The 16,232-nt window shown below is 40.1% G+C and overlaps 2 protein-coding genes across 3 annotated transcripts; one reads left to right on the top strand and one right to left on the bottom strand.

The window, feature by feature from the left end:
* The first annotated feature begins 438 nt into the window (after window positions 1-438).
* On the top strand, window positions 439-6,244 carry LOC139018059 (olfactory receptor 10A5-like). 2 transcript variants are annotated; one of them, XM_070426698.1, is made up of 2 exons: window positions 439-1,355; window positions 5,945-6,244. In XM_070426698.1, exons 1-2 carry the CDS (start codon window positions 439-441, stop codon window positions 5,964-5,966), a joined length of 939 nt encoding a protein of 312 aa, XP_070282799.1. In that variant the 3' UTR covers window positions 5,967-6,244. The 2 variants fall into 2 exon arrangements, with proteins under 2 accessions (XP_070282799.1, XP_070282801.1); XM_070426700.1 differs by lacking the exon at window positions 5,945-6,244 and adding an exon at window positions 4,231-4,247 and having other exon boundaries at window positions 439-1,345.
* A 3,142-nt stretch (window positions 6,245-9,386) lies between these two features.
* Window positions 9,387-10,340, bottom strand: LOC139018380 (olfactory receptor 2D2). Its single transcript, XM_070427000.1, has one exon. It carries the CDS (start codon window positions 10,338-10,340, stop codon window positions 9,387-9,389), a length of 954 nt encoding a protein of 317 aa, XP_070283101.1.
* Between the last annotated feature and the right edge of the window lie 5,892 nt (window positions 10,341-16,232).

Below are 16,232 nucleotides of genomic sequence, written 5' to 3'. Positions count from 1 at the left end.
TATATTATAATTATAAATATATTTCTAAAATCTTGATAAATTGTATGTGCTTAATGAAATCATGAATGTTGTTTTATATTCTCCAAAGTTTAGGTGTTTGCAGGAATATCATTATCTCCTAAAATGGCCGCTTAGGTGGCCCCTTCAGGGACTCATGGTTCTAAAAGGGCGTGACCTTTATGTATATGTTGATGTACAAATGAGGAAATATCAGCTCCAAGAAATAATGCAGGCCTATCTCAGAGCTTAAGCTCTAGCCATTTTTCTTTATGTCTTTATTCTTAGACAACGCAAGACCCTTCCTCATCTAACTGAAAACCTGGCTTTGCCTCTGTCCCTGATACTAAGAAGGAATCTTGATAACAAATCTAGAATCTGAATTTTCTAATCAAGACTCTCTCTCTCCCTGACTCCAGCTGGGAATTCATTTCTGTAATTATGGTTGGAGGAAATTGGACAAGAGTAACTGAGTTTATTCTCGTGAGCTTCTCTTCCCTACCTACTGAATTGCAGTTGTTACTCTTCCTGACATTTCTAATTATCTACCTGGTCACCCTGATGGGAAACAGCCTCATCATTCTGGTTACCTTGGCAGACCCCATGCTACACAGTCCCATGTACTTCTTCCTCAGGAACTTGTCCTTCTTGGAGATTGGCTTCAACCTAGTCATTGTGCCCAAGATGCTGGGAACCCTACTTGCTCAGAACACAACCATCTCTTTCCCTGGGTGTGCCATACAGATGTATTTCTTCTTCTTCTTTGGGGTTGCTGAATGCTTCCTTCTGGCCATCATGGCATACGATCGCTATGTAGCCATCTGCAATCCCTTGCTTTACCCAGTCATCATGAACCAAAGGACACGTGCCAAACTGGCTGTTGCCTCTTGGTTTCCAGGCTTTCCCGTAGCTACTGTGCAGACCACATGGCTCTTCAGCTTCCCATTGTGTGGCACCAATAAAGTGAATCACTTCTTCTGTGACAGCCCACCTGTGCTGAGGCTGGTCTGTGCAGACACAGCACGGTTTGAGGTCTATGCGATTGTTGGAACCATTTTGATCATCATGATACCCTGCTTGCTGGTCTTATGTTCCTATTCTCGAATCGCTGCTGCCATCTTCAAGATTCCATCAGCTAAAGGGAAGCATAAAGCTTTTTCTACATGCTCCTCCCACCTCCTTGTTGTCTCTCTTTTCTATGTATCTTTAAGCCTCACCTACTTCCGGCCTAAGTCCAATAATTCTCCTGAGAGCAAGAAGCTGCTATCATTGTTCTACACTGTTGTGACTCCCATGTTGAACCCCATCATCTACAGCCTGAGAAATAATGAGGTGAAGAATGCCCTCAGCCGGACCTTCCACAAAACCCTGGGACTTAGAAACTACATCCTGTAGGCATTTAGAGATAAGATTAAATTTTATTGAATGGCAAACAATTTAATATTTGGGATTACTCTCTTTATATCTCCATTGGGATGAAACCCAGCTGTTGAAATGACTGCTGGGAAGCTCAGTAGACAGAAAACAGCACTACCACCTGGAAAACTCCTCTGCCTGCTCACTGTAGACTTACATTCTTTTTCTTATTGGCACTTCAACACTTCTGTATCAAGTAATTCCAGATATTTACATTCCTGTGTCCTGCTTGAAATCTTAATTTAGGGACATACATAAAGAGAGAAAACCAATAAAAATTTATCTTGTCACTTTCTCTTCATTTATGAGGGCAAATATGACTCCATTTACAAGATATAAAACCCATGATTTCTCCCAATGTGTAACTCTCCTCTCTGTGTTGTTTCAGTTCTCAGGCCCATTAAACTCACTGGTATGTAGTATAGATATTGGAAAGTGGATGAATAGTCCTCATACACACACCTTTATAAACCCAATAATCATTTTCTTCCTTATTCTAGTTTTCCCAGGAAGAAGGATTTGAACTTACATCTCTCTCTATCCCATATTTACATTCAGATGCCTTGGTGAAGTGATATCATAAATATCAGTCACGATACTGCTTTGGTCAAAGTTTAAAATGGATCCAAGATGATTACAACATAGCTCTTCTTTAACCACAAAAAGATTTCTCATTCTTTTTATAACTTCACTAGAGGCCCAGTGCACGAAATTCATGCACAGGTGCGGTCCCTAGGCCTGACCAGCAATCAAAGTGCAAGTGGGTGTCATGGAAAGGAGGGTCCCAGCTGTCCTTTGGCGGGTCCCACCGGCCTTGGCCTGGCACTGCCTGCTCACCTGCTCCACCATCCCGCTGTGGTCCTGCCCTCGTAGGGGTCCATTGGGGCTGGCAGCGCCTCCACTGCCGCCCACTGCAAGCACCGACCCCCGTCATGTTCCACACTGCCCCCTGGTGTTCAGAGCACATCATAGCAAGTGGTCAAACTCCCAGCTGAACTCCCAGTCAAGGGGACAATTTGCACATTAGGCTTTTATTATATAGGATAGTCTCTATTTTGTAGGTTTGCCATCATTTGAGTCTTTTATTATTACAAATCATACTGTAAAGAATAGCTTTATGACTATGCCTTTTAATATTTTTGCCAGTATATCTTACAGATGGAAATCTAGAAATTAGATTTCTTGGGCAAATACATATGTAATATTGCTATATATTGGCAAATTCCCTTCCAAAGTGATTTTATCATTTTACTCTCAACAACTTATTTTCCAACAGTCCTGTCAAAAATATTTGTCACCACACATTTGAATTTTTCTATATAATAAGTAAAAAAGATCAATTACATTTTAATTGGAAAAAATAAATTTTAAGGAATATGGAACAAATAGGTGAGTAAATTAGAGAAAAGACATGCTTTTCATTCAGACTTCTGAGTAAATAGTTTAGATCAGTGGTTGGCAAACTTCAGCTCGGCAAGCTGCGGCTCACAAGCCACATACGGCTCTTTGGCCCCTGGAGTGTGGCTCTTCCACAAAATGCTGGCTCTTCCTCAAAATACCGACTTCTGCGCATGGGCCACGAAGTTTCAATCACACTGTACGTGCGTGCCCGCACGTGGTATTTTGTGGAAGACCCACACTCCAGGGGCCAAAGAGCCGCAGGTGGCTCGCGAGCCGCGGTTTGCCGACCACGGATTTAGACGATTAGGAGTTGATGATATCTTGGTACTCTATTTTCTCTACTTGAAATCTTCTTTACCTTTATTATAGCCAAATACACCTAATTCTTCAAGGTCCTTCAGTGATCACTCTAGGAACATAAATTATGCTCTCCTATATGTATTCTATCCAAGTTTATCTGTAGATAAGTTAAATTCTGTATGCACTATACTTTTCACATGTTTGTTTTCTCCCCAATGTACCTGTAACTCTTTGAAAATGTGAGTGGCACACTTGTTTCCATATTAATATGACACAGGCATCCCTAAAAGCTATATGTTCTGCAGAATTCTGTACTAAAAAGATTATATGTAAATGGGGTTAAGGAAGTCCACTCAAAATATATGCAACTTTGAAGTCAGAGCATTAACAGAAACAAGAGTTGGTACTTGGAGAGACAACACAGCTGGCTCAGCATGCAGCTCAGTGAGGCTGGAGGTTGCCACAGATCATACTTAACAAGCAAAATAACAGTAGAATGAAAATTGTGACAATGGTTTACTTAAGACATATGGTGCTGAGACAAAGCAAATGAGTGTGATGTTCTGAACCAGTGGAGCAACCCTTAGGTGGTCATGGAGTCACTGCCACTTTCCAGGAGCCAAAAGCTACAAAAAGCAAGAAGTGCCTCTCTCCAAGGATGGAGCCTCTGACACACTTTCAACATTTTCTTAAAAACCATTAAGAGGAGCCCAGCTGGTGTGGTTGAGCATCAACTTATGAATCAGGAGGTCACATGCCCAGGTTTCGGGCTCAATCCCTAGTAGGGGGCATGCAGGAGGCAGCCAATCAATGATTCCCTTTCATCATTGATGTTTCTATCTCTCTCTCCCTCTCCCTTTCTGAAATCAACTAAAATATATAGATTTGTAAAAAACAACAACAACAACAACAACATCAGTTAAGAGGGATCCTGGCTAAGGCCCAAGGACATTCATTTCAGTGTTGAAGGTTATCACTTTATCCCACCTATTCTGGTTTGCTTTGCCCAATAAAACCTTTCATCTTACAATGAAATCATTCTCCAATTTTTCTACAGTACGAGAAAGATGAACAAATGAATGGGTAATCCAGCTGAGAAGTGGTGGTGCCTTGGAGTAGAGTGCTTTCAGTAGCAAGTGATTCTAAACACTTTTTGGAGGAATAATTTATTTTACTTGGTGGTGGATTGCATGTGGGAAAAAGCACTGCTGATGAAAGGCGGGTTGAGTCTACAAGACCAATTCCTGTGGTAGGGAATAGGTGTTCTGAAAGTCTGGAGGACTTTCTTTTTCTTTCATATCCCTGTTATGAATCCCCTGTCACCTTTTAGAAACGTTTACCCCAAACCTGCAGTAACTGGTCATTCCTTAGGGCCAAAGGCTTTTATCATAGGCCATGTCCTCCTAGAATCAGATATGGAGGAGCTAAGGATTCAAGTGCAAGGGAGTTATTAAAAAGGAAGCATTAAATGAGTAGGGAAAGCAGACTAGGAAAAGAAACTAAGCAAGAAAAAAAAAGTAATTTCAGGTGAAATCCCAGACTCAGCCTGATTCAGCAGGAAACTGCAGAGCATAAATAAAACTCAGAATTTGTTCTGCTTCAGGTCACAGGAAGTAGGCTTTTGTACTCCCACTTCAGTTATCCATTGCCTGCTGGTGAAACATGGGGTAGGGAAAAGGGAGAATTAAAACTCCCAGGCACTTCTGTCTCCTGGAGAGGCTCCCCAGTGCCCAGGGACACTCTTCTGAAAGTAAGAACATTAACAAATGACCATTAAAAAGTGATCACCAATGCAGAGACACAGAAGCATAGAACAGACTGCAGAATCTCAGAGGAAAGGTGTGGAAGGGTGGGTGGTTAGGAGATCAACCAAAGAACTTGTATGCATATAGGTATAACCTATGGACACAGACAATAGGGTGGTGAAGGCAGGGGGTAAGGGGGCTAGAAGGGGTCAATGAGGAGAAAAAGGGGACATATGTAACACTTTTAACAATAAATATTTAATTTATTATTTTTAAGTGATCACCAAAATCCTAAACCTAGAACTCAATTCAGTGTATGGTGTCCTTTCCAAGTTCAACATCTACCCACTAGTGTGAGTTGCTATTACATCTACTTATTTCCAGATGAGTACACTAGTCCCCTTCTATCCATGGACCTGCTGCCTGACTACCTGTCTGCCATAGACGAGGCCCTGGCAGCTCTGCATGTGCGACCTGGGTCCATCACACCCACGTCCGGTCAGCGGACCCATCCATGATCCGGAAAGACTTCGTCACCAAATGTAGTGTCGATCGAGATCAACGCAACCCGCTACCTGCCTGATGCTGGTAACATTGCTCGCGACTTAGATGATGCCTGCATCTTCATGAACATGGCTCCAAAGAGACAAGGACAATTTATAGGAAGGCCAAAAATAGACTTTAGTAGAATGTGGCTGCCTGAAGCAGCCATGATGCCAATATCATGTTTCATTGTATTGATATGTTATATTAACCTTTAATTCTCTTGCAGGTTTGAATGTGTGCTGGCTGTCCTGGAAGGGAACTATGTGGGGTGACCCCCAAAAGTAAAAAATAGCTAGCTGCCAAGAGGACAGGTGTCCAAATGGGCAGGAACAGTGCCCATCAGGTTTTGGTCTCTGTTGAGAGACAGCTAACAGTTGGCAGCCTGTAATACTGTCTTGCAGGCCTTTGTGACCATGCCCATGTCAGGGGTAGTAAGCTGGAAAAGGCCTGTTTAAAATAGAAGGTCTGAGGCATGGTTATGCATAGAAAGAAAATTTAATGCCAACAATTACTGTTTTATCAAAAGGAATTGGCAAGAAAAGTCAGAAAATCTTAGAGTAGATCAGTATATTTTTCTTCTTGTGTAATTCCTCCGAAATTTGGCAACGCTAAATAAGTCATGGCAATACATTTCTTTGCATAGATTTAATAAGACCGGTTCCTAATAGTGGTTTTATTAACGGAAAACTTTGACTGGAGTATCATGTTTTAAAGAGCCCTGTCTGAGCTCTAAAGACTTGAAGCCAGTAAAAATGCCACGAAGAAAGCCTGGTATCCTGCTTGGAAGCCCTGAAGATGGCTGGCGCTGGAGCGTCAGGCCCATGCCCTACCATCACTGGCGGTTGGTAAAAGTAGAAGGGGAGCAGTAGGGATGCCTCTGCGTTCCTGCGGAACCCCCACACACTCTGGGCCGCAACAAGTAGGAGGGCTACTGAGATGGGCTTAAAGCCTAGAGCGTGGGCTCAGGTGGAGTTGCTACAGGTGAGGGATTCACCTAACTCAGCAGATACTGCAGGCGGGCCTGATGGCAGCTGGGTGGCGTGGCTTCCTGGCCCTACGAGGCACATTAAGATTCAATCATAAGATTCCAGCAAAGATAGTCAGTTACCATTCTTGTTGTGTTTATGCAAACATCAGGACAGTAGATAAATTAATCTTGATTTGGCTTTTTAATAGCCATGGAGGAATTTTAAGAAGAAAAATCCTATTTCAATAGAAGTTATTAAAGCTAAAATGATTTCTTCCCCTTCCACCAGACCATTTGTTAAACAGTTCAGTTGATAGTTCTGTGTGCCCAGTTCGGGCCTCTAGCAACGGTGGAATAGAAATGCAGTCCGTCTCATGATTGAGCCGGAAGTTCCAAGACAAAGGGGGGAATGAAAGGGCGAGGGCTACGCCCTCCATCTTGCCTCAGGGTAAGGGCTACGTCCTTTCTCCTCCCCTTACTCCAACCCCCCCCTATAAAGCCCGTCTCTACGCGGGGGTTCCCTCTCTCTCAGCCACTTGGCCTGCCATTGTGTCGGCGAGTCTGGTTGATGGGGAGCTCAAGCTAGCTTGAAATACAGATTCTTATGCTTTTGCATCAGATTGGCTGGCTCCCTGATGTGGTTTCTTGGGAATCTTGAAATCTGGGCATAACACTCTACCCACCTCAAACATATACAAGATGGGGAAAAGTAGGTTTATAAGTACTACAAATAAATAATACAACAATAAGTAAATAATGAATAAACTCCATTTCTTGTATTCACAACTGTAAACCTACTGTTGCCCTCCCCCATATGTACATGCGCATGTAGGTATGTTGTGGAATTGGCGCAGAAGAAGGGACAGCTGAACACTTGGAGGTATCAGGAAAGAACCTTTATTCAAAGCAGTGCTGCTGGTTTGGGGGATTCAAAGATCCAAAGCCTGCACAACTTATACAATGAGATTTCTCCTTATATAGTAGTATATTCCTGAGTTTCTTTGTTTTCTAACTACTGGGCTTCTGTGGTGGACTTTCACAGCCCCTCCTGAGTCCGTTAGAATGGGGAATTTAGATTGTATCTGAATGCCTAACTTGGATGGCACCAATGACCTCCCTCTAGCTAAGCTCTTACATCTTGGTTTATGGCCCTTGTAAATTGGGAGTATTTAAGTAAATAGGTCTTGCAAGACCCAGATAATTAAGGAAGGGGCAGTGTCTTGATTATAGGCTAACAAAAATGTGCATTAGGATACTAATTAGCTAGGTACAGAGTCAGGCTCCTAGCCCCCTACATTCTTTCACAGGTACAAGTGCATGAACATATATATGGAGCACCTAGCTCATAGTAAATGATTAAGTAATTTTTGTAAATTTATTGATTATTTAATGAGGCACAGAAATATTAAAATACAAAAGTATTGCAGTAGATTCTGGGATAAGATAAATATTAATATATAGCATAATTTAATAAGATCGATTTTACAGGTTCTGTAAATGGACAAACAATGGGTCTGTGCTGCTTGTCACTACTTGATCCAAATAAACAGAGACAGGGTTGAATCATATTATGAGCATCCATTCCAGTACTGCCAGCAGTATGGGAGAGCAGCAGATGAGCCACAAAAATCTGCTCTGCAGCTCCCCATAAGCCAACTGTTTATATAAGTAGAACAACAAAGGAAGAGTAGGAAAAAGGGCAGTTTACAGATATGCAAAAGGACTAGGGCAGTGATTCTCAACATTCCTAATGCCGCAACCCTTTAATACAATTCCTCATGTTGTGGTGACCCCCAACCATAAAATTATTTTCGTTGCTACTTCATAACTGTAATTTTGCTACTGTAAACAATATGTAATTATCTATGTGTTTTCCAAAGGTCTTAGGCGACCCCTGTGAAAGGGTCATTCGACCCCCAAAGGGGTCGTGACCCACAGGTTGAGAACCACTAGACTAGGGGTCTTCAAAGGGTTTAGTGATATGCAAGGGCTGAGGTTATATGTGGAAATAGCCCAAGGGAGTGCCAGATGGGCAATTAACAGGTAAGCAGGCTGGAGATTTGCAAAGGCCTGCAGGTATGCAAAAAGGCTGGAGATCTTTAAAGGGCTGGCGATTCTGGTTTCTGCAGCATAATTGTTAATCTTTCCATGATAATAGGCAGCTCCAAATGGGGAGGGAGGGCTGCATCTCTAGGTCAGCTCCAGCCAGGGTAGAATGTGCCTTCTTCTTCTTCTTTCTTCATTCTTCTTTCTTCTTTCTTCTTTCTTCTTTCTTCTTTCTTCCTTCTTCCTTCTTCCTTCTTCCTTCTTCCTTCTTCCTTCTTCCTTCTTCCTTCTTCCTTCTTCCTTCTTCCTTCTTCCTTCTTTCTTCTTTCTTCTTCTTCTTCTTCTTCTTCTTCTTCTTCTTCTTCTTCTTCTTCTTCTTTTTAATATATTTTATTGATTTTTTACAGAGGAAGGGAGAGGGGTAGAGAGTTAGAAGCATCGATGAGAGAGAAACATCAATCAGCTGCCTCCTGCACACGTCCCACTGAGGATGTGCCCACAACCAAGGTACATGCCCTTGACCGGAATCGAACCTGGGACCCTTGAGTCCACACGGCAACCCTCTATCCACTGAGCCAAACCAGTTAGGGCAGAATGTGCCTTCTTTAATCAAAATAAAACAATCACGGTTAACAGAGCATGATTAATATTTCTTATAATACTAGCTGGTTCCCCAAATACTAGCTGGTTCCCCCAATTCTATTGCTGCCCCCTTTCAGTTCCATGGTTTATAAAAATGCGTATATTTCTCAGAGGCGTTCCTAACTCAGATGCTAAAAAACTAACCAGAAGGAAGGCCCTCCTTCTTATTGCTCCATGAATTACTGTCCTTCTTCTACAGAGGAAGTACTGGGTGAAGGATGGAGGGTGGATCCCTGGATAAGGCCCAAGGATGAGACTCACACCATGTTCTAGTCTTGCTAAGGCAACTACTCAGCAAGCCTTCCAAATAGGGAGCCAGCAGGGTCTCACTGCCAGTGGCAAACTCCAAGCCTGCAGGGGAGATTCCTTGTGGTCACTTTCCTCAGAGCTCCCTTCACGTCCTTGTTCCTCAGGCTGTAGATGAGGGGATTAAGCATTGGGGTGATCATAGCATAGAACACAGACACCAGTTTTTCCTGTTCTTTGGAAAACTTTGGTGTCATGTAGGTGACAATTGCTGACCCATAAAAAAGGATGACCACGATGAGGTGGGAGCCACAGGTAGAGAATGCCTTGAGCTGCCCTGCTGCTGACTTCATCCTGACCACAGTCACTATGATGTGGCCATAGGATACCAGAATTAGGGAAACAGGAATGAGGAGAATCACAACTCCCATGAGGAAAATGGCCATCTCTGAAGTCCGGGCATCTGTGGTTGCTAGGATCAACAGTGCAGGTGCCTCACAAAAGAAATGAGCAATACTATTGCTGCCTCTGTAGGGTAGCCTTAGGGTGAAGGTGGCATCCACCACAGATACCAGAATGCCACTGGCCCATGATCCCGCAGCTAGCTGGACACACACCTTCCAAGTCATGATGGTGGGGTAATACATAGGGTTACAGATGGCCACATACCGGTCATAGGACATCACTGCCAGAAGGGCACATTGCGTACAACCAAAAATAAAGAAGAGTAGAAGCTGAGCTGCACAACGTGTGAATGAAATGACTTTTTTCCTAGATAGCAGGTGGACTAGGGCCTGGGGAACGATGTTGGTAGAGAAACAGAGGTCAGCCAGAGATAAATTGCAGAGAAAAAAATACATGGGTGTGTGAAGCCGGGAGTCAACCTGAACAAGGGTCAGGAGAAGCACATTTCCAAGCACAGTGACCAGATAGACACCCAGGAATAAGATGAAGAGCAGCTGCTGGGTGTGTGGGTTGTCAGAGAGTCCCAGGAGGAAGAATTCTGTCACCTGTGTCTGATTTGTCTGTCTCATGGTTTGTCTCCTTTTTCAGTACCAAGTCACTACACACTAAACAGGTGTGCGTCACCTATAAAATTATGTAAGTCAGCGTTGGTGTGTGTAACCTATAAAATATATAATTAAATGTTGCCTCCAATCACTACCAACCATTTCAAGAATCCCCTTTATAAGGCTTTTAGAAGATGGTCATGCTGCTTTACTTGGAACATTTCAATTTTGCAAGACTTAATACTTTATAAGTCGGTGCATTCATTTTTAGTGTCATCTGGCAAGGTAGACTGGATCCAAAATCATCTTCTTTGTTCTGAATATCACATATCTAATAATAAAAAGACAGATTAAATTCATGTGTAAAGTCATGTCATTTAGTTTCACTTTGTTATTAACTAAGGCCTTTAAAGGAGTCTTGTGTTGCTCTTGCCACACCTCTCCCATCTCATGTTGGTGCAAATATTTTTTTTTTTATTGCTTAAAGTATTACAAAGGGTATTACATATGTGTCCTTTTTTTTCCCCGCCCTTGACAATCCCCTGGCCTCCCCTACCCCCCAGTGTCTTATGTCCATTGGTTATGCTTATATGCATGCATACAAGTCCTTCGGTTGATCTCTTACCCACCTCCCTCCTGTCCCCCAACCCTCCCTTGCCCTCCCGCTGCAGTTTGACAATCAGTTTGAGGCAGCTCTGCCTCAGTATCTATTATTGTTCATAAGTTTATAATGGTCTTTATTATCCATGAGTCATGTTGGTGCAAATATTTTTAAGTCTTTGGATATACAACTATTTCTGTTGCCTCCTTCTTGAATGGGTGGTCATGAAGGCATAAGAAATCAAACAGAGCCAAAGTACCCTGCAGAACTGACTTTTGTCTTAGAGAACATGATCTGTTCTGAAGGAGCTGGGAAACCAAGAGGTAACTCTGGATAGAGTACCATAATCTCATTGGAAATTCTTTCCTCACCTTCAGCTAGAGCTCCCAAATATCAGTGAACTTCCAAAATAACAGACACACCATCATGACATAATTTCCATGCTAAGCCACCAGCATGGCTATTTTTCAGACTACATGGCACTGATCTGCAACCTCCAGCCCACCATCTCTCCCTGCCTGATATTATCTGTCCACTCCTCCCAGAAATGAAAAATTCCTTTGAAAATTGTGTCTATGTTTTTCATTTTTGTGTACTTTATTAGACATAGCATAGAGCTTTGTTAAATAAATTATCATTAATTAAATAAAGCAAATAAAAAGTTGATTGGGATGGTACTCCCAATATACCATCCTGTCATATGGTAGGAATGTTCACTGACCCTGGGAGTACAATATTAGAAGACTAATAATTAAAAGTTTGCCTAAAAATTAAGAATTTGGGAATAATAATAAAATATCATAAGGCTTCTCCAAAAAGAGTAAAAGGAAATTTAATTTAAAGTCTAAATTTTAAGGCTCTACATGATGGCTATCAAGTCTTTATCTTTCTGATAAAGTACTTCAAATAATGTTTTAAATGCATACATACATACACATACACATACACATGTACATACATATAAAAATAGAATGTATAGGATTGTCAAGGAAACCATTACATCAAAATGTAGTCATCAAAATAATTTTAGAAAACAAATATGTGATATAATAATACATGTGCTTCTTCAAATCATTCAATTTTTAAATGTTGTAATGGGTCTAATAACCACCTTAATGTAAAAGTGATGAACTTAAATGATATTTTGAGATATCTTCAAGAACTGTAATGTGATATAAATATACCTCTGATTTCCATTGGTGATAAAGCCATGGATAGTATAATGCTGGATACTATAAAACAAGAAGGACATTTTAGATTTACTTTCATGTAACTAGCATTCACAGCTAAATTAAAGAAGTCCCTGAATTCCAAGTTACGAACTATTGGGCTCATGGAATTGCCAGGAATTTTCTCAAAAAAAGATACAGTTACACTCTATATAATCTGATAATGGAGCTTTAGGCATTTGGGTGAGTCTGTGAGTCAAAATGATGAAAGATTTCAACTTATTGAAATAATAAATGAATAAATAAAATGTTAATATGAAACAATCACATCTCTGCATAGTGTTAGCATCGTTTTCATTGAACATATATCACACTTTGAATATTCAGTCACCTTATTTGTTGAGTAAATGTATTCGGCCAAGCACTTCCTTGGGATACAAACAGAAGGCCTAGCTTCTGATGCCAAAGAGTCTCAGATAGGAAGGACCAAACTGTAGTCATGGTTTATCCCCAGTGCCAGTATGGAAAAAAACCTTGGCTAGATTTATTACAGAAAATTTAGCCCTAAGAATCACATTGTTTGGACAAAATTAGTTAAATTTAAAAAATCAAATCTATGAAGGGATTGAAACCAATTCACTCCCAATATATGCCAAGTTATCCCCTTTGTTCAACTCATGCCTTATCTTTTCGTCCCTCCAATAAGCTTACCAACATTTTCTCATACAGTGGAGAAAAACGTTCAAACCAGCAAAGACATCTCACAGTTGAGGGGGAAACTGCTGCAGGTGCAGCACGTGCATTGGCTGCAGAAGGGGCAGAGCGGAGACTGGGAGCATCTTGTTATGAAGTCAAGGGGCTCAGTAACATCAAGGACAAGGCAGGAGGGGAATCCCCACATCCCCCATGTCCAGAGGTCTTAGCATTGACTTCAGGGCAACAATAGTTCCATTTAAGTGAGCAGAGGAGTACATGAGCAGTCTCTGGAGCAGCTAATGTGCCCAGGAGAATTCTGAATCATTAGGGTGGATCCTGAGCTGCATTTCCTCTCAGAAGGTTCCCAAATGGTTGTGAGGACAGATGTCAGCACTCACATCTCCATTTGGGGGAGAATGTAGATGCAGACAATGTAGAGTTAATTCAATCCACAGGTGTATGTTAAAATAATACAGCATGATCAAATATGACTTATCTCTGGGATGCTAATGTTTTAACAACAAGAACCCAACAAAGAAATTCACAAATTATTACACTGAAAAATAAAATCAGATAAAAATCTCAGTGATGTAGAAAACACATGTGTTAAGAAAAAAACACCTATTTATGATGTCTTAATCTTTGTAAATCATGAATAAGATAAAGGTTTTTTTTAACCTGGTTGGTTATGCACCAAAACCCAACAGCACATCTCATATTTAATAGAGAAATTATTGGTGCAGTCTCTTAGACAAAAAAATGCTGCCCTCACCACTACTGTTTAGCAAAGTACTGGGAGTCATTAAGAACACAATGAATACCACATGATCTCACTCATTTGTGGATTATAGAGAACAACGTAGACTGATGAACAGGGACAGATCCAAAGACAGAGAAACAGTGATCAGACTATCAATCCCCAGAGGGAAAGTAGGGGAGGGAGGGGGTAAGGGGAAGAGATCAACCAAAGGACTTGTATGCATGTATATAAGCCAAACCAATGGACACGGACAACAGGGGGATGAGAGCATGAGTAGGGGCGGGAGGGGGGGTCGAGGATGGGAGTTAATGGGGGGGATGAGGACACATTTGTAATACCTTAACTAATAAAGAATTTTAAAAATAAATAAATAACACCAAAATGAAGTTTCCGCCCCCCCCCCCCCCCAAAGAACGCAATGAAGAAAGAAAAAAGATATAAGGAAGAGATATAAGGCATAAGAAATGGAAGAGAAAAACATAAAACTTTACTATTTGCTGAGCATATGATTACCAGCCTAAAAAAATTCAATGAACAAATTGCTAGAAGTAATAAAGATGTGCAAGTTTCCTGTATCAGAGTTCAACCTAAAAAAAAAAAAATTAAAACAGTTTTCTCTACCTCTCTACCAGCAATAACCAATTGGAATATAATTTTTTAAATGGTACAATTTCACAATAGCAGCAAAAATTATGAAGTATATGGAAACAAACCAAGAATACACAAGATCTCCATGGTGGTAAAAAAATTAGCTCTCTTAAAGTAGAAGATCATTTGAAGAAATGGAGAAATATTTCATCTCTTGGATCAGATGACTTTAATATTATAAAGATATAATTTCTACTTAAATTGATCTATAAGTTTAGGGTAATACCAATTACCATTCCAGTTGGATATTTTTAGTAACCCAAAAGATTTACTCTTACATTTATGTGGAGAAATAACAATCCATACTTAGAATATTGAAAGAGGTCATGTAGGAATGCCCTACCAGATATTAAGACATATTGGCAAGCCACAAAAATAAAATCCAGGTGGTACTGGTGCAAAAAAGAACTAATAAACAAATGGAGCCGAACTGAGAGCTCATAGATAGACCCATATGTAAATTTCATGTAAAACAAAGTTAATTCCAAAAATCATTAGGGAAAGGACAAATAGTTCAGTAAATGTTGTTGGTAAAATTAGTTGACTACCGTGAGAAAAATAAAACTGAATTTCTACCTAACATGACATAAGGAGGTAGTCTCCAACAGGATTAAATACCTAAAAGTTAAAATAGAACAATGACATTATAGAAGAAAACATAGCAGCACACCTCACTGACTTAGAGTAAAAAAATCCGAAGCACAAGCAATAAAGAAAAATTTGATGAATTTGATTTTATAAAATCTGAAATTTGTGTTTAATAAAGAACATTAAGAACAAAGTTAAAAGATAAATAAAAATGGATGAATTTTTTGCTTTATCTAAAATCTAAGAAATAAGAACTTACTACCAGGGATTCACAATGAATTATACAAATCAACAAGAAAAATAAAGAACACCCCCCCCCCAAAAAAAATAGCAGAGAATATAAAAAGGGAATTTACCAAAAAAAAAAGTAACTTCAAAGGGCTACATGAATATAAAGCAATGCTCAAATTCATTAGTAAAGAAATATCTACAAAGTAAAACAACAGAGATATTTATTTCCCTGTGTTAGTAATAATGTGCTGGCAAAACAGTGGAAAATAGGAGAGCACACTTGCATTGAGATGAAGTACAGTCATTCTGGGGGGAAATCTGGTATTACTTGGTCATCCTATGCTTATGCATATTCTATGATACAGCAATTATTGAGCCAAAACATTCTCACAGATACTGTCTTGGGATATTTGTGGTTCTGTTATTTGTGTTGGTGATATGGTGTATAATTGGGATATCCCTCCCTGGGAGAGGATATAAATGAAAATGCGATGGATGAACACCAAGGATATTCCACAGTCAGAAGAGTTTGGATGTATATGTACCAACATGAATGATCTTAAAGACTTAGAACTGAGTGAGAAAAGTAAGAAACAAAGGGGCATATAACACAATATCATTTCTATAAATTATAAATATATATACAGAAAATAATCATTTTGTGAGACCAGATGAAAAGCACTGCATACAATAGAAGGTTATGAGGTCAATGGGAATGATGCATGGATATTTACATATATTAAGCAAATAAAATAAATGTATAGATAAAGAAACAAGAGAGGGGCTTTAAAATCACTAATCACTGTAATATGTCACTGAGGATTGTAATTAATTAAATTCCCCACACCTAAGACTCAAACAAATACACAAACAAGCAATAGGAGGAATTATGATTGCAGGATACTTGTACAGAAATAGAAAGTCAGAAAAAGAACAGACTAAAGCAGTGATGGCGAACCTATGACATGCGTGTCAGAGGTGACACGCGAACTCATTTTTTTGGTTGATTTTTCTTTGTTAAATGACATTTAAATATATAAAATAAATATCAAAAATATAAATCTTTGTTTTACTATGGTTGCAAATATCAAAAAATTTCTATATGTGACACTGCACCAGAGTTAAGTTAGGGTTTTCAAAAGGCTGACATGCCAAGCTCAAAAGGTTCGCCATCACAGGACTAGAGACTATAAAAATGGACCAAATCTCATAGGAGTTTATGT

The sequence above is a fragment of the Myotis yumanensis genome, unplaced genomic scaffold (genome assembly GCF_028538775.1).
Source record: "Myotis yumanensis isolate MYYU_CA2020_CCGP unplaced genomic scaffold, mMyoYum1.0.hap1 SCAF_10, whole genome shotgun sequence".
In the NCBI taxonomy this organism is placed as follows: Eukaryota; Metazoa; Chordata; class Mammalia; order Chiroptera; family Vespertilionidae; genus Myotis; species Myotis yumanensis.
The sequence above is the reverse complement of the archived record's forward strand: the minus strand, read 5'-3'. Positions and strand labels throughout refer to the sequence as shown.